Source organism: Zosterops lateralis (assembly GCF_965231275.1).
Source record: "Zosterops lateralis genome assembly, chromosome: 11".
NCBI lineage: Eukaryota > Metazoa > Chordata > Aves > Passeriformes > Zosteropidae > Zosterops > Zosterops lateralis.
This window is the reverse complement of record NC_139771.1, coordinates 13323956-13350400: the sequence shown is the minus strand read 5'-3', so window position 1 is coordinate 13350400 and position 26445 is coordinate 13323956. Positions and strand designations below refer to the sequence as shown.

At 47.9% G+C, this 26445-nt stretch overlaps 1 protein-coding gene across 1 annotated transcript; it reads left to right on the top strand.

Annotated features, from left to right (window-relative positions):
• Positions 1–8774: 8774 nt before the first annotated feature.
• Positions 8775–24817, top strand: FAM107A (family with sequence similarity 107 member A). The gene is made up of 4 exons (XM_083869836.1): positions 8775–8908; positions 17027–17201; positions 20235–20391; positions 21545–24817. The coding sequence occupies exons 1-4, from the start codon at positions 8845–8847 to the stop codon at positions 21650–21652; spliced, it is 504 nt and encodes a 167-aa protein (XP_083725962.1). The 5' UTR covers positions 8775–8844; the 3' UTR covers positions 21653–24817.
• The last annotated feature ends 1628 nt before the right edge of the window (positions 24818–26445 follow it).

The following is a 26445-nucleotide window of genomic DNA, read 5'->3' as shown; positions in this document are numbered from 1 at the left end:
GATCCCTCCAAGCCTTGCTTAGAGGGGCAGGGATGAGAGCTACAGAGGCACACCAGTAAAGTCCCAAAGTGCCTCAGGAGTGGGAACATGAGTGATAAAAAGCCCATTTCTGGGCATCATGAGACAGCAAACATCTCTAAGTCCCCTCATCTGTCTGATACAGCACAGTCTGGAGTGGGAGAGCTGGGCCAGGGCCCAAAACCTCCACAGAAGCCCTCTAAGGTGACTTTATCCTGCCTCTTGCCTTACTCTTCTTCAACCCTTTAAGGTCCCACAGGTGGTGACACACGGGAACTCTAAATAGAGACACTGCTCTAGGCTTTTGTAGCTTTTTTAGTGAATAATATGCTTGGAAGCTAAACTCATCACAGTAGGGCTGCTCTAGCTCCTAGAATGAGATCACAGCTTTATTTCTTACTTCTCCATCCCAAGCACCTAGAGAGCACCAGTAAACCAGCTCCAACACCTAACATAACCCTCAAATGGGCTCAGTGAGACAGGGAACTAGCTTGGACACAGCTAGCCCAGGCTGAAACTCTGCCTGCATGCACAACAAGCAGCACAAGGGTTTGATCCATGGGTGAGGCTGCTGGGCAGGACACAGAGGAGTGTGCTGCCAGCCCCTCCAGGGCAAGGGCAGAGGTTATCCAGCACTGGCTAATACTGCCTTCAGCAGTGAGGTTGCAAGGAAGTCACGGAGAGGGCTCAGACTGAAGGGAGGTGCTCAATGTGCTCATGGAGAGACCAAGAACAACAATGCATGGGAAATGCTGCAGCTGCTGGCTCTGGGATGGCTCAGCAGTCCTCAAATAAAAATGGATTAAAGTAATTAAAGGCTTCATTGGTTCACTCTGCTCCTGGGGGGTCTTAAGTAGCATCTGCTGCCTCCTCCTGAGCCCTGCATTAACAGGGATGCTTCATGTCCTCCTTCGCTGCCTCCTCCATTTGCAGCCCATGGTGGTATTTGCAGCCTGGCAGGTGCCATCTCATCCCAGACAACAACCAAACTTCCTCCCTTTTGGCCCCTTCCTTTGGGGTCTCCTCCACACAGGAGCAGCTGGCACACGTTGCCCACAGGGATCAGAGGCCCCCATTTGCTACCAGCAGTGCCTGGGGCTGGTGGGGCATTTCACAAACTCCATTTTTCCACAGTAAGGACTAATTCAAATGACCCTGGGCAGGTAAAGAGCCCAACAAGGTGGTGTCATAAGAGCAAATTCCTGATGGCAGCCCTAGCCTTAGCCCCTAACATATGGTCCCTAGTTGTGAAATAGAGTGATGATGCCACTGCAGCCTGGCAGCTCTAGGACAGCATGACACTGTGCCAGAAATAAACACTGTCCCTATTAATCATGTGGCATAAGCCTCACTTTTCACAAAACAACATTCTTCAAGGCACTTTAGAGTGTCTTAATGGTCTCTCTGCAGCATGACAACAATTCACTCCAAAGCTGTTGGAGCCCTTTTGTCCCAGTGACTGATGTTCTTCCTGTGCAATCAGCAGCATCCCCAGAAATAGTGGAGCAGTCGTTCATATCAGCAGTGGTATCACATCTCCAGCACAGGGCAAGAATAAGCTCCTGAGACAGGTAAAAAAATAGTTTATCCGTTGTAGCAACAACTTAACTGCTGCTGACAACACTGAGGTGGGCAATACAGGTATTTCCAACAGTGAACAGGGCTGTAATTTGGCTTTGCCCTGGTATGCAGAGGTGGTGTGTGCTCTGCACTTTGCAAGGGACCAGATTAAAAAGCACTGAACTGCAAGTGAGGATTTCCTTAGGGACCAAGGCAGAACAGCAGGTCCATCGGTGTGTGCACTGCCCTGCTTTGTGCCAAGAGCCTCTTCGTGCCCTTCTCAGCAGGATGTCAGGCTTCACAGTCAGCTTGAATGCTGACAAATGAGCCTTGTGCACCGGCTTCTGTGGGGCTGAGCCCTGCCACTGATTGCTCTCATTAATCTGCAGGAAATTTTCTGCTGAGGTCTGGTGTGTCACATTCGTCCTCCCCAGCCGTGCGCCGGGAGCAGCCGGGGAGCAGCGTTTGCTCAGCCGTGCTGGGAGGTTCAGCAGGGCTCCCTGCCCCGGGGCTGGCAGCTCCAGCCAGCCTCCATCCCCATGCCTCTGCCTCCCTGCTTTAGTCGGGGGTTTTGTCCTTTTTTGTTGACAGTCAGTGCGATGGGACTCGATTTGCCAGCTTCACACCACAGGAGGGCTGTGCTTTGCCTTCTGGGGCCACAGGGATTTGGGAGGGGGAATGACATTGGTGAAAAAGACAGGCAGGGATCAGCACAGCACTCATCTGTGTCAAATTGTGTGTTCTTTATGAATAAAATAACACCAAGCACTATTTGAAGCATTTACAATTTTCTACTCGACTAGGCAGCAAAGTGGCCACCTGGTTGGTGCTCCCAGAGACTGGCACAGGAGCTGAGGAGGAGTGTCAGCCTGACCCCATAGGCAGACCAAGAGCCTGATCCCCTTCTGTAAGCCTAAATTTACAAATTCCTGTGGTCAAAATATCCTGGAGGCTGCTGGCTGCTCTCGTGAGAGTGGCCACAGGCATCTGCCCCCAGCTCACTTCAACCCAAGAAAGGCTGCAGACTTGTAGAGGTCAAAAGATCAGTAATGAAACCTTACACCAATAACTTGATATTTCTTAGAGTCCTTTGCAATATGATAGTGAAATCAGCTATGGTTGTGGCCAGGGACCAGGAGTAACACAAGCTCAGCTTTGTTTGAAAGCCCAGCTCCCTGCAGGCAGGTGTGCCTGGAGGGCTGGACACAGGCACCTGGAGCACAGGACAGGGAGTGATGGGGCTGGGCTGAGGCACTCACAGGATGCTGAGGTGGCTCCAAGACCCCTTCTCATGATAAGGACAGCACCATGGCAGTAGATTTTATAGCTGCTGGCCCAGGAATGCTGGGATGTGCCTGGACACTGACTCCTGGGTGCCTGCCAGTCTCGATTGCAAAACCTGCCAATACAGCAGTGTCCCATAATGAGCTGGGAGCACAGGAATGTGCACAGTCAAGCTCCCTGCCAAGGAGTAACCCTCCCAAACCCAACACTGCTCTGCCTCTGCAAGAGACAGGAACATGCAGTTTCTCACAACAATCCTGAGAGCAGCTTCATCATGACCACCACCAGGAAGGCAGAGCCCTGTCTGCAAGCTCCAGAGGGAGCTGGGTGTTTTACTGCCTTTCCTAGCCCTCAAGAAATTTTGGAAATTCATCCAAACTGCAGCACTTGCTTTGGCCAATGCTTTCAGGGAATTAGCAGAAGTATGAGACATTGGGTTGTGCTGCTGATTTTCTCTGTGTTTCTCCTTACCAAGAACATGGTGTCATCCCAGCAAATATGTGCCCCAGCTTGCTGAATCAAATAGGCCTCAACACCTCACATGGCAGGACTTTGCAGCAAAACAATGGAGCTGACAGATTTTTGTGCATTGACATCACAGATGGGAAAAAGTCTTACTAATCTTCCTAAGTTCCTTCCAGTGGATGATTTCATTGATATCTCTGGATCAGTCCCAGCTGCTGCAAATGAGCACAGATAGACCAACATTCAGCAATAACACAGGAGACTGGGGCAACAGCTCAGATGGCATCTCAGAGTTCAGGGGCATATACAAGATGTTTTCATACAGAGCACTGAGAACAGCAAAAGGTATTGGGGGCTAATTAAAAGTAAGGATAGAGAACAGTTTAATTAACCTCTAAATCCCACGTTTTGTGGCTTCATCACATACAGAACTGCTGGCTTTGATCTCCCAGCCATCAATGAACCTTGTTCCAGGTCCTGACAACTCCTTTCAAAGTCTCTGGGTTCAGCAATAAGACTATTTTAATCAATGGACGGGGTCATTAATTGAACACCCATGTCAGGAGCTGCTACAACACCTTGGAGACAAAGTACACCTTTCTATGAGTTCATCTACTCCTAAAAAGGTTAAGCAACGTCTAACCTGCTAATGGTGTCTCCCTCCCAAACCAGACCTGTGGGAGAGTCACATCAGAGTGGCATTTTGCCCACTTTTATACCTCTTTGTCACCCTGATCTGATTGCAGCAATTTCCTATCTAATTCATTAGCTCAGACTTTGGCTACAGTGTGTTACAGACACTCTGATACTGCACCTTAATGGCCCCGTATTGATCTGAACCTGCCTGAAGCCATTCTCATCACCCTTCCCATGGCTTGCACTCTGACCGTGCTGATGGTTCTGCTCCCTGCTTTCATCAGAGCACAAACAGAGTCCAAGATTCCTGTCAGTTGTGCTTCAAGTAAACATTACAGCACCCACACGTGGGACAAACAACACTCATTAATGGTTTATACAAGGTGGCTGGCTTTGAGCTCCAGTAGGAGCATTGCACTCTCCCAGTGGGGAGCCAGGGAGGAGGATATTGGTTAGAGCTGGTGGTTCAAAGCAGGCTGTGATACTGCCTCCAGACATTTGCTGCAGGAGTTCTTTGCTGTGCATGCAAGTCAAGGCCAGGAACAGTCCTGCCAGGACATAGTGATGCCCAGGATGTTTGGTAGTAACACAGAACAGTGCATGTAAGGCATGGAACTACTTACTATTTATACTTTGTGTTGCTTTGTGGGATTTAACCCACTTAATCACCAGGCTAATTCCAGCTGAAGCAGTGGTGTCCTCACTGACATGGTCAAAGCAGGATGGGGATCCCAGGCAGGAGGAGCTTGCCTGCAGGTTGGAAGTGGTACCTCTCTCATCAGCAATGTCCCCAGGACTGTTCTGCTCAGCTGCAGAGGGGCACAGTGTTATTATCTGATACTAGATTTTATTACTACTTCTTACTCCTGGCAAGATGCAGTCACACTGAACACAGAAGTGGCTTTCACATGGAAATAGAAGGGTTTGGGAAATAGCAGACATTTTCTGCCCATTCACTGCAACACAAACTCCCCATCTGAGCCCTCACTGTGACAAATTAAGCCCTCTGACTCCTATAATACCTGTCCCTCAGCTGGCTGGGGACACTGCCATTACCTGCTTCATCCCATAGGGAGCAGGAAAAAGTCTCCATCACCTGGACAATCATTAACTGCCCTGGTGAGCTGGAGAGGTGCAAGGAGAAGCTGTCCTGCTCTGCAAATACACTAATGGCTCAAGTGAAGATTAGCAGGACTGTGTTACCAAACAACCTGTACCAAGAGGTGACACTGTACCAGGGACCCAGCAGGGTCTGACCAGCCTACACATCCCCTGCCTTTGGCTTTGCCACTACCAAGGTCACCACCACAGTGCAACCAGCAGGACTGCTGAGGTTGTGCTGGGATAGCACAGAGATTGTGTTGGGAGGTGGTGCCACAGGGTGAGAGGGAAGGCTGGGCTGCACAGCCAGTCTCTACCACCACAAACAGCACCTCAGCCCACATCAACCATTAACTCAGCAGAGCAAATGTTTAACCAGCCTCCAGGACCTCCCTGCAGCAGGAGGTGAAATGCCATTTGCCTTCAAGTCCAGCCCCAGGTGACTTCAGCAGAATAAAGTTTTGCCTGCACATTGGGAGCCTGACATGACTGGCAGGGATGCTGCCATCCCAATCCTGTGCTGAGAGTGGAGATTTAATAAAGATCCAGGCAGAGCTGTGTGCTCTGTCACTGACAGCTGCACCCAGGCTTGGAGGGCACACAGATTTATCTCACTGTCACTGCACTCACATCAGCGGGTGGCCTTGCCCAGGGAGAGCCAGTGCTGGTGTTGGGAACTGGCTTGACACATCTGGGTTTTTAAATACACAGGAGACATGTCCATACAAGAAAGCTCCTGCTGCCCCAGCAATTGGCTAAAGAGAGGACAGCCAGCAGCCAACATCACTAACACAATAACTCAGCAGCTAAAAGTCTATCTAATGAACAGCCCTGGTAACAAGAACCTGGCTCTGGGCCCCTCCAGAACCATTTTCCTGTCCCCAGTACTCATTAATAACCATACAGCCACCCACCAGCGACACTCCAAGTGCACATTCAGTACAGCATTATTTTCTCTTTACGTGCACATTGAATGAGAAAACCATGTCATTGTCCCATCACAGCAGAGCACAAGTCCTAAGGGATGATGTGCCACACATGTCAGAGAGCTGTACCAGAGCTGTTCCACAGCTATCCCAGAGCCATACCAGAACTGCCTGGATCTTCTGCCAGCTGCTGACTCATGGACACCCTGGGCTCGCTCCTCTGGGGTGATCCCTCCAAAGAAACCCCCCCTGCAAACCCCTGCAGCATTCCCAGCAACACGGGGCCATACAGGGTACAGGAGATGCAATGGGTGATGCTGGAATGAGCTCCCCATTCCCCTAGGACATGAAGCTACTTCCTAAGACACACAGGGCAGCTGGTGAATGACGCAACTCCTTGTCTGCAGGAGCCACTCCAGCTAAATCTCACCCAGCAATCAACACCCTCACAAAATAACCTTCAGGGAGCTACAGGGGCAACACAAAGGCTTTTTGTTAATCTCAAAGACACAGGAGCACAGGGGGAGATTGCCTACTAATTTAGATAGCAAAGAGAACTGTTCTGCAAGGAGCTCCCAGAAAAAGAGCTTTGCCATGAAGAGTCCCTTGGTTCAAGACAGCACTGCACAAACCCACTTCTTCCTCCTCTCTGCAGGAGAGGAGCCCAGATGTGCAGCTGGTCAGGCACCAGGGTGCATCAGAAATATATCCAGAGAATTTAGCTGGCCTTTTTCTGATTTTACTCAGTCAAAAGCAGGTGTTGATGGATCACAGTCCTTTTCCAGTCCCACGTCCACCAGCCATAACCATACTTCCTTGGGAGCTCAAAACAGGTTTAGATCAATGCTCTTTTCCCCCTTTGACACATCTCCAGTGAACTCACACACCTAAAACTTGTTCAAATGTGATCCAAGGGGAATAGCACAGATGTGTATCCATTTCCTTTTCCATTCAAATTGAGCCAATTGGTATTTCTGGAGTGCAATGAGCAGCCAGGCCATGGGACAATGTGTGATGTGAGGGAAGTCTGCTGGGTCACAAAAATTTTGTGGGGCACACATGGGCTGTGAAGTCACAGCTTGAGCAGAAAAACTACACAACCTCCCCACTTAAAGGCCTCTCCTTTGCCACAGCCTTGGTTTGGGTGCAAAAGCTGTGTGGAGTCTCCCAAACCCTGCCTGTGAGTAATCCATGGCTGGACAGGTCGGGCTGACAGCGCTCACAAGCACATGGACAAACACCACACACACTGGAATAAGGACCAGTCTGCCTCTCCTCTCCTGCATCTGAGGCCCCATGTCAATTAAACTAAACAGCTCCTGGTCAGGAGGTTAAAAATAATAATTTTTTTTTTAGTCTCTGGTAGCAAAGGACTAACAACTTCTCCTATGCTTTGTCTCCTGTAACAGAGCAATATCTGTACAGTTGTTTCTCATTTCTCTCTTGTCTTTTTTTCCAGAAAGAATATTCCCTTCAGTCCAAGGGTCTGAGTGGAAGCAAAAAGCCAGGGAGTGGCAGTTCAGGTGAGTGCCAGCAGCCCATGCTGACCCTCAAAGAGCTTTGGAGGCAAACTGGGAGGGACTGGGGCTTCTGCTCACACCCGATGATGCTGAGCCCTTGGCTGGGAAACATGGCTGGGATGGGGGAAAATGTTGGGATGTCGAGAGGGGATGTGGAGAGGTGCAAACTGTGGAAAGGTGAAAGTAAGTGAAAGAGCATCCTTATGTCCATGAGAACCTGGCTTCTTTCTCTGGTCCTTCAGAGGGCCAGGAGTGTCATGCCAGGACATGGCCTGGACCATGCACCCTTGGGTGCCACAGAGTGTGAAGGTGCCTGGGCACCCCAGGGGTGCCCCCCAACTTTCCATATCCTGTTCCTCTGTATGGAAATGGTTTTGCTTCCTCCCTGACCCTCCTGGGACTGGGACACTAAGCACCTGCAGGCTGGCAGTGGGCAACCTGGGCAGAACTGGACCATAGAACCCACTGAGGAGCCAAAAGGAGCTGCTGGAATGGTTTAACCCCTTCTTCTCTCTCACTTTTGCACCCTTTGGTTTCCCAGACTGTGGCAATTCGGGGACAGCCAACATGGCACCTTCCAGGCACAGCTGTGATGGGGACAAGGAGCACAGTTCAGGCAGGGGCTGCATCCCTGGGGCAGGAATGCTGCAGCATCACACAAGCTCCGATGGCACCAGGACACCCGTGCAGGGGCTGCTCCTCCCTCTGCCAACCCTCACCCCTGGGGGGTATGGGCTGCTCCCCCTGGGCCGTGCAGCAGTAGGTGGATGAACAGGGTGTTGCAACATGCCAGGGAATAATCACGATAGCTCGAGCGGTTGCCCTGGTGCCGGCTTGGCTGTTGCAGTGGTTGCTAAAGAGAGTGGGCGTGCGGCTTCCTCTGGGGCGATCTGATTTCTCCAGGAGCGTGGTTAAGGCACGTTGAGGAGGAATCGCCCTCCTGGAGCAGGGACGCGACCTCTCCACCCGCAGCAGTGCCTGTGCCGAGCAGAGTGCCCGGGCACGCACAGGGCTCTTTGCTCTGGGGAGAAAAGCGATTAGCTTGTTCATCTGTCCTGCGAAAACATCATCGGGCAACAGAGAGCGGAGGGAAGAAGTTTTCAGGGTGGCAGAGGGAGCGGCGCTGAAGAGCGAGCAAGGCCACCGGCTGCTGCCAGCTGAGCCCCAGCGCTGGCCGAGGGCCCCGTGGGGTGGCAGGAGCAGCAGGAGGGTGCAGAGCCACCTCCACGTGACCTCCCGTCCCCGCTGCCACCGCACAGACCTGCCAGGAGCCGGGCGGCTCCGTCGGAGCGGCCAAAAGTCAGAGAGCGCGGGTGCGGGCGGGCGGCAGCCCCATGTCGTGGGGCACAGGGCAGCACCTGCCCCCCGGGCTCCCCAGGGCCTCGCTGCGGAAATCAGGTAAGCCCAGGGCTGCCCCGGGGATCCCCGCTCCTCTGGGCTCCCCTCCCCGGGGACGGGCTGCTTCATCCCGTGGGGTTCTCTGCGCTCTGTCCACGGGTGACTTGGGACCCGGGTTTATTTGAGATATCCTGTTACTTTAATACTTCAGTAGCTGGTTGGGAAGCTGCCCTTCTGCTTCTGCCTTTCCATATCCCACAAGAAATTCCCATAGAATACCCATCCTGCAATTCAAAGGTCCTTCTTGGAGAGGCACTAGGCTGGACAGGGAGCTAATGCAATCCCTACAAATCAACACGGGAGTATATTTTCTGTATTTAACAAAATACCTTTGAACTAACTTTAAGCATTCATTACTGATTGATGTGCATCTATGTCATTGGCAGAGCAAATATTTGGTGAGGTATGAGAACTGAGTTTATGATTGTCAAGAAGGACTGCTAAGCATCTGCCACTGTCTAACAAAACTAAACCAGTGCTCCACATGCTGCTTGTAAAAGGCACGGGATGTCCTGGTGATTGCTAACAGACTAAGATCCCAGCCTTGCTATCTTTGCTTATCACAGTCCAAGGTAATTAAATGAAATGATTAACGAGCACAGGCAGTCCTGCCTGCCAGCCAGCAGAGAGGCACTTGCTGCTGCCTGACAGTACAAGTATTTCCAGCTGGTAACTTCTTCACCCCAGACAGCTCAGCAAGCCTCAAACCTGGTGGGATTTCTCTCTTCTAAGTCCATGTGCATGAATGCAAAGTTGAGCGGGTGACCATGGTGGCATCCACAGTCCTTTACCTTTGGGGTGATGGCAGGTGGCAATGTGTGAGCAGCCCAGGCTGAGCCCAGCCCTGCTCTGTGCTCCCTTAGGCCAGTGCAGTGCTGGTGCAAATGGGGGACCCAGCCCTGGGGGCTGTGGGGCTGGCACGGGGCCCAGCAAGGGTAAGCAGGACTGGGGATGAGCTGGGGAGACTGGCTATACCAGTGAGAGAACACTGGCTGTGCTGGAGAGGAGCACTGGCTGACAGGGGAGCAGCCCCATCCCCAGTGTGTGCTCAGTGGGACAGTGGTGGCACGTGGCAGCAGTGCTGGGAGCTGCAGAGATGTGTCCCCCAGCACTGTTTTACATTTCCATTAGAGTTTTCCCTGCCTTTCTGACCTTGTGACCCCGTGGGGTTTATTTCTGACCGTCAAGGCTGAATGCAGGCAGGGGGACCTGGGGTGTGAGTGCCTGCTGCCCTGAGGCAGCCACTTGATAGCTGGGAACTGCTTCCCACAGCAGCCACATCGAGTTACACTCACCCTATTGCATTATAAATACCAGAATTAGCCTTGCTTAATTATTTAAAACTATAGATTAAAAGCAGACAAAGGCTCTTTGACTCCTTCCCAGAGCACACATATCATTTATCAGAGGTACGGTCGCCTGGTGACAAGCACAGGGGAGCGTGCCAGGTCTGTCGGTATGAGGTGCTCCCGAGCTGCTGCACAGCTGGAACCAGAGGAGAGGAAAATCACAGTGAGGATGGGAGCTGAGGCCATCTCACCCAGGGAGGGTAATGTTTAGCATCTGACAATATTTGGGCTCACATTATTATTATTATTATTATTATTATTATTATTATTATTATTATTATCATCATCATCATCATCATCATCATCCACCACCAGGGCAGCAAGCCACAGCAGTCCTTAGGCTAATGCAAATTACAGGTATTTTGTTCCAGGTTGTTGTAACAGCAGCACAGGGATTACTGGGGTGATAAGGCACATTTTGTGGGCTCAGCTGTGGGGACTCACCCACCAAAGGGTGTCCAGGCACTGCGAGTCTCCCCATCAAGCATCCACACCCAGGTGCCTTCCTCTGCCCTGAACCCACCAAACATGTAGAAAGGGACTTCCTAAAGCAAGTGCCTGACTTTGAGGTCAAACCTCCTGTCCTCCTGGCAGATGATCCTCTGCAATGCAAGTACACACCTGAAAGCTGTTGTCATCAGACAAAGCTTTGGGGCTTTCGAGACTGACATGGAATTCTTTCCCATTTTGCCGATCTCAGCTATTCTGTATTTCTAAAATACAGTTAATTAACACTAGAAAAATCATGCAAATTAGCAAGTGCCATCAATTGAAGAATCTGAAACCAATGACAAACTTTCAGCTTCATTCTTTGTAGGACTTAACATACAGCATGACCTTTTCTGCCATTACTCTCTGACAAGAAAGGCTGTAGAGCCAAACTCCAGCTGCACTTCAGACACTGGAAATACATTGACAGAAAGTTCATACTCTAAAATGAAAAAAAAAAGTTCAGTTCTTGTTAACAGAGAGAAGAGTGCAACTGCTTAAACATAACAGAAACCAGTTTAAAGATCCCAAAAACCTCCACCTGCACATACAAACTCTTGCAGGGATTGACAGACCCTGCTCCTCTCAGCCTTCCCAAGAGGGGTGAAGGACAATGCTCTCACTCTGAGGAAAGAAGGGGTTCCCAGGGACTGGTTGTTGGGGTCTGAGGCCCAGAAAAGGGATGGTTTCCCCCCATAATTGCAGTTAAAAGTGTCAGAAACCTGCATTTCCCCAGGCTCAGGTTATTTGTGTAAATAGCTTTAAACTCACTCTGCTGGCCCACACTGATGTGTTGGTTTTGCAGCCGCCTGACTTGCAGGACGTGTATGACCAGCTGCTGTCAGCAGCCCTTCATTAATCTCTTGGTTCTTTAAAAAAGACATATTCATTAATAAATCCCAGGCATCCAGAAAACCAGAGGTTCTTTTCTGTAACCACAGTTTTAAGTGATCATTTCTGCTCAGGAAATGGTCTCTGCGATCAGTGGTTTTACAGCCCAGATCCAGGGCTCTGACCCTGCACATCCTGAGGTTTTTGCCCAGTCTTATCCCTTCTACCAAGCAACAAGGTCTCACAAGGTTACAGACAGCAATGTCCTCTGAGTAGAGATCCCATTCCCAAAATAATGAGTTCTGACTGTTTTTACATGGGTGGCATTTCACAAAGGCCCATTATCTGCCCAGAAATGGATGCCAATACAATATTTCTAACAAAAGAAGTTTGGTCATCATCTGGCCCTATTGACAAAACTCTTCTGAGATGCTCTAGTTCAGTTCTCAAATGACACAGACAGCAGAAATAAAACACTGTGAACTACATTTGCTTTCTAAATTTCAGCTAAAGTTGAACACTGACCTGTGCTGTGTAAGGCACCATTGACACCTTTGCAGTTTAAGGATGCAGGTGACATGGGAAAGGGCTGAGGGATGTGCAGGAAAAAAATGAGATGTCACAGGGGGCAGGATGTCAAGGAGACCTTGGCAAAACACAAGTCAGACATTTCACATAAAAACCTGCAAAAAGCAGCTGCTGTCCTGCTGCACCCTCCATTCTCCTGTACAGGTGCAGGTTGGCAGCTGCTGGGCAGGACCCCAGACCTGCACTCTACAGATTTCTAAATCCAACAGCTATGGATTAACTCCATTTCCAGCCTGTTTAGTTTTTCCCTTGTAAAGAACAGTTGTAGCCATGTAGGCAGCCGTAAGCAGAGCTGCATCCCTCAGGTTGCCTGCTCTTTCCAGGACTGTTAATCCCTTTAACATTCCTGAGGATTATTTCCATCCCAACAGGACGGTAGCACAGGCTGCCAGCAGCAGTGCACAGCCCTGACATAGAGGGGCTCACACAGCAATCCACCACCAGGAGACAAGTTGCTTAATCCTAAATAAATGCTCGGCGAAGGGCATCTCCTCCTTGTGAGGGAAAACCAAAAAGTAGCAGCAGCCAAAGGAAGCATAGCCCAGCTCCAGCTGTGACCAAACCCTCATGTCCAGAGCCTGTCCTTGGGCATGAGCCAGTCCTCTCCTCCTCTTCCTCGTCCTCTCCAAGACCAGGCTAAAACCTTTCTCCTTGTTCTGGGGGGCTGCATAAAAGCCACTCACCACCCCAAGCAGCACACCCTGTTTCACACTCCTAGTAGAGCATATTTAATATATATTTGCAGCATTCATGCTTTCAAAAGCATTTAGTGCTGCACCAAAGCTGCCTGATATCATGTTTCCCAAAAAGATTGCAACTGAGCATAATCGAAGTGGAAACAATTTGTCCCAGGATTGCAGAGTGATGATTTTATTGCAACTCTCCCAGGAACTGGGGGATTTATAAGTATTTCCAGGTGGTCTGAGCAGGAATTTGGACTTTGCTTTAGGTCAGAACAGAAAGAGATATTAAAATGTCACTTTTCTCCCCCACATCAGTTCCACACCCTGGGGCAGGAGGGTGTATGGTCTCTGGGCCACCTCAAAGATGCTCAAAATTCCCTGTGTGGTCTCCTAGAAAACTAATAGAGCCTGGAGGCTCATTTCACAGTATGGTTGAGAGACGAGATAACTCCGTGTGTGATGTCCAAGTACCTGCCAGGGGCCCTGGCATCCTCATCCTGGCAGTCTTGCTTTTTACCAACAGAAAAGCAGCTGGAAACACACATTCCCTAGAAAGCCTTGAGCTTCTAGAAATGAGGAAAGGGAAAATACCTAAAAGCAAGTAAAAGCCTGAGTGTATTGAAGCAAACAGAGTTACTTTTTATAAGCAACACTCCAAAGCAGACCTATCACACTGTCTTCCTCAGTACAGCAGAGGGTATTAACATCCACATGTAATTTTCTGCTTGTATCTTGCAAAGAACAAAATAAAAATGTCCAACACCTTTTGCTGATTTATGATGGTGGCCAGGGAGGTGCCAGAGCAGAGCCTTGTTCATTGATCTGCAGCTGAATCATGCAAAAACAGACATCCTGCTGTAAATCCACTGCAGAGACCTGGCTTGATTTACACCTCCAGCACCATAAATAACGACAAAAAGCAGCCTGATAGCACTCTGTCTCCGTTACATGGACATGCATTACCTCAGGTCTCAGAGATGACAGATCTACTCCCTGGCAAACATTTTGCACTGGGTCCTATTTGCCAACCTGCAGGAGAAAGGATGCCCCATCCTTACCCCCAGCATAACCCCAAGCTGTGCTCCAGACACACCAGTATTTTTTATATTCTCATTTTTCTTTTTCTGCTCAGTGCAAATGAAGACATTCCTTGAATTGTTCCAGGCTGAGGGTTCTGAAGGTTTAAAGTACTAGTCTTGTAGAGAGGTTTAAAACTCCTTCCAATCCAAGTCAGGGCTTTGACTTTGTCCCCAGGGCAGGAGTACAGACACCCACAGAAAGCCAAACCCTCAAGGTGGGTTTCTGCACACCCCAAGGCACATTTAGTGCCATGAAAACCAAACACAGAGGTACCTGCTGAGTCCTGGCCCCCGCAGTTTATTGAGGCAAATTGCACTCCTCATGAGGACTTTCACAGACTGATTTAAGAGAACCTGCCCAGAAAAGCTTCCAGTCCATTTCAGTTCCTCCCACCCCTTCCTTCCCAGTTTTTTTTTCTTAATTTGTACTAGTTTAAGAGAAAAGCTTCCCATCTGCATTCAGTGAATAGGTTGATAAATTGCTGTTTCTTTGCAAGCCTCAGTCATGCAACGATGACATGCAGTCTAGAAATAACAATATTAGGTCATCCAAAACCTCCAGGCTCACAACAGTACTCCCTCAAAATGCCACACAGAACAGAAGGGGACAGATGATTCCCTGATCATCCTGGGTGTCCGGGGAAACACCACAAGCCCAGACTGAAGGACTGGATGACACATTCCATGGGTGTGCATTGCTGGGTGTTAGACCTATGTAGATGTGGGGAAAGACTGCCCAACCAAATCTTTCAGGATCTGGGTCTTGGGGTAGGGAAGAAGGGACTCCCACTCCTGAGTTGCAAAAGGAAAACCATACATTGTGGAGGCAGGGGAAAACAGTATTTAATCAATAACAGTGCTGCACCAGTGTCCCAAGAGCAGCTTAGCAACAGGACCCAAGAGCTAACTGGTCCAGAGAAAAATATCAAAGTCACTTGAGTTTCAGCCTCAGATTGGTCCTTCAGGTTTGGTTGGCTGCATAATCCCTCCATGCTCTCTGCTCACTGCATTATCCCATAGCAGAGCACATCAAGTGGATTTAAGATAGACAAACCCAAGACTGACATGTCCCAGCCCTTCTTCTCACATGCATCAGGATTTGGTACCAACACACAAGCAAGCGTGGGCATCTGTGTCACTGGAGGCAGCTCTGGATGAAACAGGAACAGCAGGAAAGGGCAGTGGGATGACAGGGTGACATTGAGCCTAGTCTATTAACACAGCTTCCAAAAACAGTGTTTCCATTAAAAACACCTGGCATTTTATTGAAGTTACTCCATGGAGCGACCTTTTTGTTTGAAAAATGAAGACATAGCATTACCATTTGAAGTAGGAGTTCAACCATTTCATTCATGCCAAAACAAACCTTTGCTTTTGTACCTTCCTTCCTTCCTTGCCTTTTCTCTGCCTCTTCTGTGAAGAAAAAAAAAAAAAAAAAAAAGAAGTACAAGAAAAAAACAAAGCAATTTTATCCCAGTGAAAATCTGATATGTTTTCTCATTGTTCAAAACCTGGCTTTCATCTAACAAAAATTAGCCATGAAATTGCACTGCCTTAACCCTTGGCTGTTCTTCAGTCCCTGCTTCTCTCTGGAAGGCAAGGCTGAGTTCCAGTTTCAGCCTGGAGAGTCCAGCCCCGCAAGGGTTTGAGTCAGCCTGGCACTTGCCACCAAACATCAAACCACACCACCTCCCCTTCTGCCAGCAGTGTTGTGTGATCCTAGAGGAAAATAATGTGATACAAAAATTCACTGGTTCCAGCTTCCAAGCACCCTTTAAATACGTACCGAACTATTCACCCCAATTACACTCCTGTAATGGGCTCTGATTTGTTTTCCTTTATTCCCAAAGCAGTAGGGCACTGGGCACATTAACATTCAATGAGAAGTTGTTTGATATTGAATCTTTTCTTCAGCAGTATTATTCTTTAGACAATTTTGTTTGATTGCAATCCACTTCACATTTTTAAGTGCTTACTGACTGTGAAAGAACGACTGAGCCTGCCTTCTCTTGGCTTTTTTTATTGATTTCTCTTTTAAAACGGTTTTATTCCTTTTATACAGGAGATTGAAATAAGAGAAAGAGGCAACATTACTGAACAACTGTTTTTCTTCAGGTCCATCAACCCATATAACTTCACAGTAGGCCTCAAAAATACTGCAATAATGAGACACTTAAAGAAATGAACCTGCCTACACCCTTTTCCTGGGACTTTTTTGGTTCTTACTGGTAAACTTCCAAATTGTTCAAGTGAATAGTCAGGAATAAATTGCTCTTTCTGAGCCCCTGATTAGACCATACACTGAATAATTGGAGGCAGACCTACTGTGCTCCTCATTTAAAGACGCAGCCCACCACATGCAGTTTGTCTTATAACTTGTTCTTTGCAATCACTTTGTATAGGAGTTTTTTGTAAAGAGAAAATGTAAAAGAATTGGAAAACACCAGCAGCGAGCGTACCCTGTGGTTTGCCTGAAATCCAAGCTGCCATCCCTTCCAAAACAGTGGGCTCTTGTTCTTACACCCAGAACATACAAATTATTGCAGCATGATCACAGACTGCATAGGTGAAGGATGCTTTTCTTAGCATCTGGACTTGATCCTGATGAATAGGTCAGCAGGATATCAGCAAAATCTTTCCTTGGCAAAAGGTTTCAGATACAGCAGGACTTCCTTAGGCCAGTGTTTCAGAAGCCCCCTAAATCCCACAGCATCCCCTTGTGCTATGGGACCAACAGATTCATCCAGAACGCTCAAAGGAGCAGCTCAACACAGTCTACACCCATGGCTGCTTCCAGTTTTAGTTAGACCTATCTTGCATTAATTAATCCTTGGCACTAAACTCTGAAGCCACTGAAGCAAGTGGCTGGCAAGTAATTTAAGTGATCTAATTAATGTGTGTCTCATCAACAACGCAAAGGGAGTATTTTTTAAAACCTCTAAAAAACCCACACCAGCACATGAAGGCACGTGCACTCTGACACTGACACAGGTATTGAGCAGCCAGAACAAGCACCAGCTCCTCTCCTCTGTCTTGCCTGGGATCTTCACACCAAGCAGGGTGAGACTTCTCATGCAAACACCTCATTTTTTCTTCCAGCATCGATGTACACAGAAATACAGCGGGAGCGACCAGATGGTGGGAATATCCTGACTCACCCAGACTACATAGATGGAAACCCAGACCTCATCAAACCTAAAAAGCTCCTAAATCCTGTAAAAGCCTCTAAGAGCCATCAAGAGCTGCACAGAGAGCTGCTGATGAACCACAAAAGGTAAGGGGATCTTGCAGCCTGCCACTGGAGCAGTCCAAGAGGTGCTGAGCTGTCAGAGCTCAGGAGCTGAGGCACAGGTGCCAGTGACAGGCTGGAACAGCACGATAAATCCCCTCACTTGCACACAAACACAGTATCCTGTCCTCTTTTGCTGTATCCTTTCCTCTTTTCTCTGATGTGACCATTTCTTAAAAAAAAAAAGGCAGGACAAAAAAGCCCCTGCTCTGCTATCCTGAAGGATTGGCTGGCACTTTTTAGAGTCACGAGCACTGGAAGATTTAAGGCATCCCTACAGCCCCTTTTTGGTGTCCCTTGGAGGTTTTCTGTTTTTTTCTATCTCCATCACTGGTCTGTCAAGTCCTCAGCAATGTACAGCATTCCTGTGCAAGGTCAATCCAGAGGCAGGAAGAGGGGCAGGCTGGATGCAGCCATCGAAAGCTGAGGTAGCAGTGGGGTGAGATCATCTGTACAAGGCTACTCACCAACTCCCTAAATATCAAATGGGTAAAGACAGGCTAGAATGCATATTCCTGACTTCCTACCCCATCATCTCAATTTAACTCTTTGGGGGTACAGATACAACATCAGGAAAACCACACTACAACTACATCATTCCATTGTGGCAACTGTCTGAACATCAATGCAATAAAATCATATTCTGCTCAGAGACTTTTAAGCACAGCAAGAAATCTGCTGGCTGTATATTGACATTTTCTGAACACCCTGAAATACCCTGACACAATAGCTCTTTGGCTGCCTAATTAAAAGGAGCACAGCCTCTGTTCTAAAGGACTGCAGCCATCACAAGGACCAGACACGTATATTAATTCAGTGAACAATCAAGCCTGCCAGCAGGGTGCATTAATCAATACTGGCACCGGCCAGGCTTGGGTTTGATTTCATTTTCCCAGAATCAGAAGAATTACAGGGACCTTTCTCTGGCATCAAGGCAGATGTCACTATACCAGCCAGATATTTTTAAAAGTCTCTGGCTTGAGAGTGACTATCCCTAGTGACACTGACCAGTTTAAAGGGTCACCCACCAGCACTGTCTTTGATCTCACAGAACATTATCCCAGTCTAATCATGATGGAACAAAGGAATAAGAAACCCCTGCAATGAAAGCAGCAGAGAGGAATGGCAGTGAAGGAGGTGCAGACCCTGTGGCACCAGAGCTGCACTTCACACTGGCAAACACAAAGAAGATCATCTCTGTGCTCCAGTTCTGTGCCTGTCACCGTGTCACATCCACATGTGCCACCAGGTACTGGCAGGAGGCAGCTCCACCACAGACATCCTGAACCACCTACTCATGTGGCCCCTCTCAAGCATCAGTTTAAACCTGTTTTTGCTCTGACCTCTCAAGTATTTTTCAGCAAATATGTGAAACAAACCCTACTGTAAAAAGTAATCCATTGTTGCTGGTTTCTTGTCACTCTCAAATCCACTGGTTTTTCTTCCTGCTAAATATTACCATAGAAGGAGAGAGGGGAGAAGGGGAGAGAGAAGGAACTATGACTTGCTCCTATTTCTGCTTTGGTTGGTTTTTCCCCCTCAAGCAGCAGGGAGAAGCGACTGAAATCAGCAGCTTGTGTAACAAAATCCTTATCTTACTCAACACCTCTGGGCACTAACAACACAGGCTGATTAAATCAAAGAATAGTAACAAATCTACAGGCAACACTGCAAGCTGTGTCTCCAGCAAGCCAAGGCAGGTTTTTCTTCTCTCAAGCCTTGTGAAAAGCAATTTTCCAGCATCCAAGTTGTTCTTGCTTCAAAAACCATCATGAAAGCACTGGGGCCAAGGCTATGGCTGCCTTCACTGATGTTGTGAACTTTTGTCCTGTCATTAAGGGAAAAAAAAAAAAAAAAAAAAAAAAAAAAAAGAAATCAGAAAAAACACAAACCACCACCAAAGGAAGTGTCATTAAAAGTGGTACTGTCTCCTGCCTGCCAGTTCAGCTTCTCATGATGTGAGGTACCACCCTGCCAAGAAATCCATAGGCCACAGGCTGTGATGCCTCTGCTTTCAAACAACTTTGGCCAAAACCAACCAGCCTTTGGTCAACAGAGACCTGGTGCTGAGGAGGAGCTTTACATTAACAGCACTCCCAGCCCACAGTGCCCTGGGCAAGCCCTTAGCACAGGCAGGGGAGGTCCCCTCCTCTCTCAGCACAGACCTGTGCCCACAGGAGCACCAAACACCACCCACAACTACCTCAGGTATGGCAATACCCAAAGTGTGAGCTTTCTGAAATTTGTTCAGGGAACGCCTTCCATCTCTTTAGCACACATTTATGCCTTGCCTGCATGGCCCTGCTGTGTCTCTCTCCCTGTGATCCCACCCCTCACAGAACAGGGATTCACCTGAGATGTATCAGGTGGCCAAAGGGGAGTCAGGCACCTGCGCCATCAGCAAACCCTCCGGCTTCCAGGAGAAAAGGACCGTTCATTTTGGCCTCTTGATCCAAACTATCCATGTCAGGAGCGGGATCGCCCGCCCTCAGCTCCGAAGCAAAGCTTCAGACGAAACAAAGCTTCAAAGCTTCAGATGGGATGTGCGGGGAGGGAAGGAGCTGCCAGGACAATTACTGCAGCCCAATGACTACCCCTGCTGGTAGGAAAAAAATCGTCATTATTGCACATGTTCTCAACGCCGCTGAATCTACACCTGACACCGTTAAAACAGTAACAGCACGAGCCTACGGAAGGTCCCGTTTCCATACCCGACACAGAAAGCTGTGGTACCCCAGTGCAATGGGATCAGTAGAACTTCAAGCACCAAATGTGCCATACACGAACAGCAACGTGCCCACCCCAAGCAGGCAGCACAAGGCACCATCCAACACCTTCAAACATTGTGTATGAATTTGTGAGTCAGAGCTGGGTCATGGATCTCCCATGGATCTCATGGAACACAGTCTCTCGTGTTTCCATTTAGGACCAAGACAAGTTTTGGGGTTGCCAGGCTGGCAGTGGTTACATCTCTGGTGTAGATACTCTGGCCCTCATTTTTTTGCTTTTTATCCACAGAGGTTTGGGTGTGGAGAGCAAGCCAGAGCTGCAGCGAGTGCTCGAGCACCGACGGCGAGACCTGCTCATCAAACAGAAGAAGGAAGAGGAAGAGGCGAAGAAACTGCAGTCTCCTTTTGAAAAAGAGCTATTAAAGAGGCACCAGAGGCTGGATCAGGTAGAACTGAGCTCTTGGCCATCCTTGGGTTATCCTAACCACCTGACACATGGCACAGGGGAGATGGGTGGGCTGAGGTTCAACCCAAGCTACAACACTTCTACCCCTCCAGAAAACAGTAGCCAAAGTACATCCTCCACTGCTGCCCTACACAGCTGCAGCACTCTCATCCTCACAGTGGGATCCACCTCGTTTATACCACTTCACCCAGGACGTCCATTACACACCACTCACCCTGGGTCTCCTCTGGGTCCCATACAATGTCCTTGAGGTTTCTTTCCAGTTCAAAGCACCCTAAACTGCATGGGAGCTGTTAGAGTACCCATAATAGGAGGGCTCAGGACCCTGCAGTGCCTGAGAGGCTGCAGAAGTGCTGAAAGAAATATTGCTGCAATCTGACCCAAACTGCTTTGGGGAACATTTTCTGGCATGTACCCTGGCCAAAATTCTGCCTGGGGAAAGCAATATTCACTGTGCACTGGACAGCAGCACAGCCATGCCCTGGGTGCTCTGTGCCTGCCCTCTTAGCCAAACCAGTGCAAGCAGTGAGCAGGCTCATTATCACCAAGAATAAAGCCATTGCCTCTCCTACTTGCCAGTATTTGCACTGCAAATGGATGAAACCAGTTTGTTTAATTAACAACACAACGACAATGTCCATCAAGCTGAGACCACTTAAAAATCAAAGCCTGGCACTCTCAGAGAAAAAGGAATATGAAATAAGGTGGCTTAGGGAAGATCCATAAGGACTTCACATATAAAAGTAAGGCAGTACAATGCCTTACCTCACCTTAGACAATACCTAATGCTGAGAGCTTTCCCAGGCTCATAGGCCTCCTTTGCTGGGAAGGGTTCAAACCTTTCCCTCCCTCTCCCATGCCCGATCTGAAGTGAAGTCCTACCCTGCTCTTCTGATGGAGATGTTCCTCCCTGGAGGAAAGAAAGAAATTAATGTTTCAGCAGGACAGAAAGAGACTAAGGGTGAACATAAGTCTGGTGTGATGGCTTGTAAAAAGAGAGCCATGACACGTGCACTACACACTCATTCAGCTTTGGGCAATAATGACTGGACCCAGCAATAATGAAGCCTTCTATTTTAACATAGCTGATGTCCTTTTGTCCCTTCTTGTGCAAAATGAATTCTTTTTTACAGCTGGAGAGAGAGCAGGAGAAGCAGGAAGACCATGCACCAGAATTCATTAAAGTCAAGGAAAACCTGAGAAGAACATCAACAGTGATAGGGGACGAGAAAGCAGCATAGCTTCTGCCAAAACCCAACAGGATCCCACCAAGGCCAGCACCAACACCCCCACTGAAATCTCTGTACATGGTGGACATTCTCAGCCATGCCATCGGGGCTACTTGCAGTTATTAACACTTGCTTCAGTAGAAGGCACAGAAAAGGTTTTCCCAGATCAGGAGGGAACCCCTGTGGAAAAAGTACAGTATTCACCAAAGTACTCACACAAGTGGATGCAGAGAGAATGGTGTTATTTTCCCCCCAGACTGTGGGTGCACACTAACCACCAGCTAACTCTTGGTTAACTCTAGAGACACCGTGAATATTTAAAACAGGGAAATCTGTGTAGGAACAGCTTGGGGGACTCCTGCTTCTTGGAGGCAGGTTTGCCAGGTACAAGGGGACAAGAGCCTCCTAGAAACCTGGTAACTAAAAGGGACAACATGTATTACTGAGAACAGCCCAGGTGACCATAATGGCTTTCCCAAGCGTCACTGGCTTTGCACCAGTGTGCCAGTCAAGCATGGCTGAGGCTGTGTGTCTCAGCAGCACATCTGTACTATCAGAAAAACCACCCTCTGTGTGCGCTTACCAGTGCAGCACAGGCAGGTGCAGCTGTACTTCACAAGCACCTTTAAAAACCATTTCAGCCCTGTTTGAAAGTGGCTTTTTAGGCAATTCCATGCTCAGGCAGAAAATACATTGGGCTGTTCCATCAACACCCCAGGTGGAAATGCTCTGTTGCAGAAAGCAAAGGCTGGGTGTTTCCAGCACGGGTGTCCATGGAAGTGTGCAGTGACCAGGCAGCAGATCCCTGTGGATGCAGCAGACAGACAAACTTCTTGCCCCTGCACTACTGAGCTTCATCCCCTCACCCAGCAGCTGGACATGTGCTACAATAGGGACTCACCAGAAATGCCCTGTGACGGAGAGGAGGTGATGTGGTCATGTCCCAGCAGTTCCAAGCTGTCCTGTTAACCACCCTGCTGGTACTTGTAGGCACCAGGGGTTACAGGGCATGTAGGTCCTGACGCAAAACTACTTGTCTGTGCTTCTCATTCCCTTGTCCAGAGGTCAGAGCTGCCTCATTGCAGCTGCCACTTTACAAAGCTAAAACTCTTCTAGCTGCTGGTATAGGCAAGCTGAGGTGGATGGTGCATTCGCACCATGTATGGACAGAGCCTGTCACACCTTATGGGACACCTGTGCCCTGGGAGATCCACATCTAGAGCTAGAAGTGTGTTTTCAGGAATATCTCAGCTTCTTGCTTCTCACATCAACCCTGATACAAAGCCTGAACAGCACAACTCACCAACTGCCTTTTGACACTGGCTCTTGAATGGCCTCAGTGGACCTCGTCAGCTGGGCAGGTAACACCTGGTTAATCAACATTTACTATCCACATCTACAGTGGATATATGTGTAACTTAAGGGAAACTGGGCATTTATACATATTTATTAAAACGTTACTAATCCATTCTCTAGTCTCCTGGTCCAGTGGGTTGTTTCATTTCAGAGGGCTGTTGCTTGACCTGCCAGCTTGAGTAAAACATCTGAGCCACATCACCTGTCAAGAGCAGTAATACAGGTATGGAGCTTCTGTGACAGACTTAACTCAGCTTCAGTCCTTGAGCACCTTATCTCATGGCACTGTTTCTGCTGTAGTTTTTAAGGCCCTTGCTCATATGCTTATTCTAAACATGATTTTATTTCAGCAATCCAGTGCATATTGTCACCATGGGTCAAACAAAATTTGAAAAGATCTATTAACAGCCTTTCCAACTGTGAAGCTTTTTATACAGGTTATGATTAAAACCATAAGGAAGAAGCAGCATCCAAAATTTTTTCATGGGGAAAAAAAGCCAATTTTTTTCCAAGGATAAAAAGTGTTACTAAGCATGCTTGTATATAGCTGTAAAGAATGCTGCATGATACTTCATAGGTAACATCGCTGTAAGTAACAAACTAGAATTACTGTGCTGAGGTTTTGTGAGGAGTTATGGCACAGATTAAGTAACCTTGATCAAAGAGCTCAAAAAAATTCAGCAAATTAATTTGTAATTTTGCCACAGATGGAAATGCACTCCAAGAGAGGCAACCTGTCGCTCCATATGCACCAGTGAAATCCATGTTATCAGCTCACCCAGGCTGGGACAGGGGCATTTATGCAAGTCCTTGGGTGGGAGCCATGCAGTAAGGTCAGCAGTGAAGAGGCAGAAATTATTTTGCTGCTCTTCTTAAGTATTCAAATATTACCTGGAGGGGGAAAATAAATCAAGGTGTCTCCCTTTGATGCAATGTCCACCAAGAACAGAGAGGGGCTGCACACAATGAGGTCCATTGTGGCTAAGGGATGTCTGGGTCATTCCCAGCAGGTATCCCAAAGGGCAAGGGAGGGCCAGGTCACACTGTCCTAGCTCAGGCTGGGTTAGTAGAGCCACAAGAAATCCTTCCAGCAGTGGAGAGACAGCAGAAAGCCCCAACCCAGCTGCCCACCAAGACCCCACAGCAGGGGCAGCCAGCACAGGCAGCATCCTGGGGCACACAGCAGGGCTGACAGAGCTTCAGCCCTGACCAGAGCTCCAAGCTCCAGCCCTTGGAGATGGCACATGGGAAATGATCCTTTTACTGTTGAAGTATTGGCTTAAACATCACAACATTTTCCAGCACAGCTCTTGTCACCCCTCTGAACTGATAACCCCCTGCTGGGCTCAGACACAGAGTCTGTACAACTTTCACTGATGCTCTTGTGCTTCATGGAACAGCAGTGAGGATGTGGCACCCTAAAAAAAATCACTGTAGGTATCACCAGGAAGATTTTGGGGTATCTTAGTGTCTCTGTTTCTTTTGCGTTAATTTTTTCCCTGCACCCCTAAAGCACATTCCTGAATAAAACTGGTGTATCCAGAAGATACAGATTATCAGAGTATTGATGAAGGACAATTTTTTGCACTGTGTATGTTGCTTATGTGGTATATAGTCTGTATTCTGTGTTGGTGCTTATACATTTATATAAAACTATATGTCATGCACCTCTACTGAATTAACTCACTGTTTAATGTGGACACTTCTGAAGAAATAAACTAAATTATGATTGTATATTTTGCTCTTTTCCACAAGGAACTGAAAAAGCTCCAAGGACACAAACAGACAACAGCCAAATAAACTGAATGAACATAAAAAACAGTGAAATCTGACAGCAATTCCTTTGTTACCGTTGTGTTAACTCACTCACCAATGAGCTCTTTGCATCATTGGCACCCAACACTGCATCCAGTGCTTATCCCCAGATATCATCCCAATTTGATGAAAGTATAAGGGCACACAGATTGTGAATCAGGCTTTGTGCACTGAAATTCCAATCTGATTTCTAACTGACTGTGGATGCCCACCTGCCTGGCAGAGTAAAATCCAAACAAAGCCAAGGAAACACATCCTTGGATTTAATTTAAAAACATGTTTTTGAACTGACAAGTAATCTTCACACCAGTGAGCCTATTAATTATTTTTAAACATTTTTGAAGTTTCTTTAGCAGCAACCAAAGACCACACATTTAGCAGATAAGAAAAAGAGATGATGCTTCACACATGCAGGTCACACACATCATGATTCCCGAGTGCCAGGACCAAAAGTGGATGAAGTGAAGCAAACTAAAAGGTCTTCTCTGTCTCATTAGCAACATCCTTATCAGCACAGATGCCAACATCCCACTCAAAAACAAGGCAGAGGTGGTGCTTGGATGCATTTCTCTGACACCAGGTATCTGCTGGGAGGTGTTTCCGACCCTCAGCACCCCTGGCACTGGTGTGGCCAGTCAGCTCCTCACTGGGGGTGAAATTTCATTTGCTAAACCTGTTCTTCAGGTCAGGTTTACAAAACATCTCCCCACCTCTTTGATGTTTATAATAACAGCACCCTTGCTACCCTGCCATGGCAGGTTGTGTACTTCATTCCCTGGCATAAACCTTTCAAAGGTACAAATCTTCTCTAGGCCTTTGATTAGACATGAGACCAGGGCAGTCACACAGGAATTTGTAAAATGCTTTATCAACTTTTCCAGGCCCAAGCAGTGAGGTTTCAATGGGCTATGCCCCAAAACTCCTGACAGTGATCACACACTTCCTTCCATGCATGGATGGCAATGGTAGTTCTTCATTGTGACAGTTCCTCTTCTGTGGAAGAGAGTAAGAACCAATCACTTCTGCTCTTCAAAGATAAAAACCTTTTAGCTATGCTCAAACTGCTCCATTGCCTGGAATTTCTCGCACTGCCAGAGTTTTCAATACCAGCTTTGCTCTTTATCCAGGTCATGCTGAGATCTCTTCTCCTATGCACTCACTGCTGAAGTGCTCCTAGATAATTTGCTGCAGTGAAATTTCCTGTCAAGGAACACTTATATTTTACTACATGATTTACTCCTCATGACTGCAAGTTCTGGTTTTCTTCCTCAAGCCAGTGGTACCCTCAGACTGGCCCTGGCTGAATACCCCTTCCTGAGAATTCACCTTTGCCTATCCTAGGTATTTTTCCATACTTAGATTATTTCCCAAAATTATCTAAAATTGCCACAGACTGAACGGTTTTGTTGATGAAAGCATTATATGAAATCTTGAACTGGCCATGATACTGGTGAGATCCAGCCTAATGAAAATGGGCAAAAATGCAAAATTATCAGCAACATAATGTGTGTTCCAACACACATTGGCAAGTGCTCTTGTGGGTTTTGTTGGTTTTCATGGGATCTCTGAGCATGAGATCTCTGGGCATCCACAGGCACTGGGTGTGCAGCTCTGGTGTCTCTCCAGCTCAGACC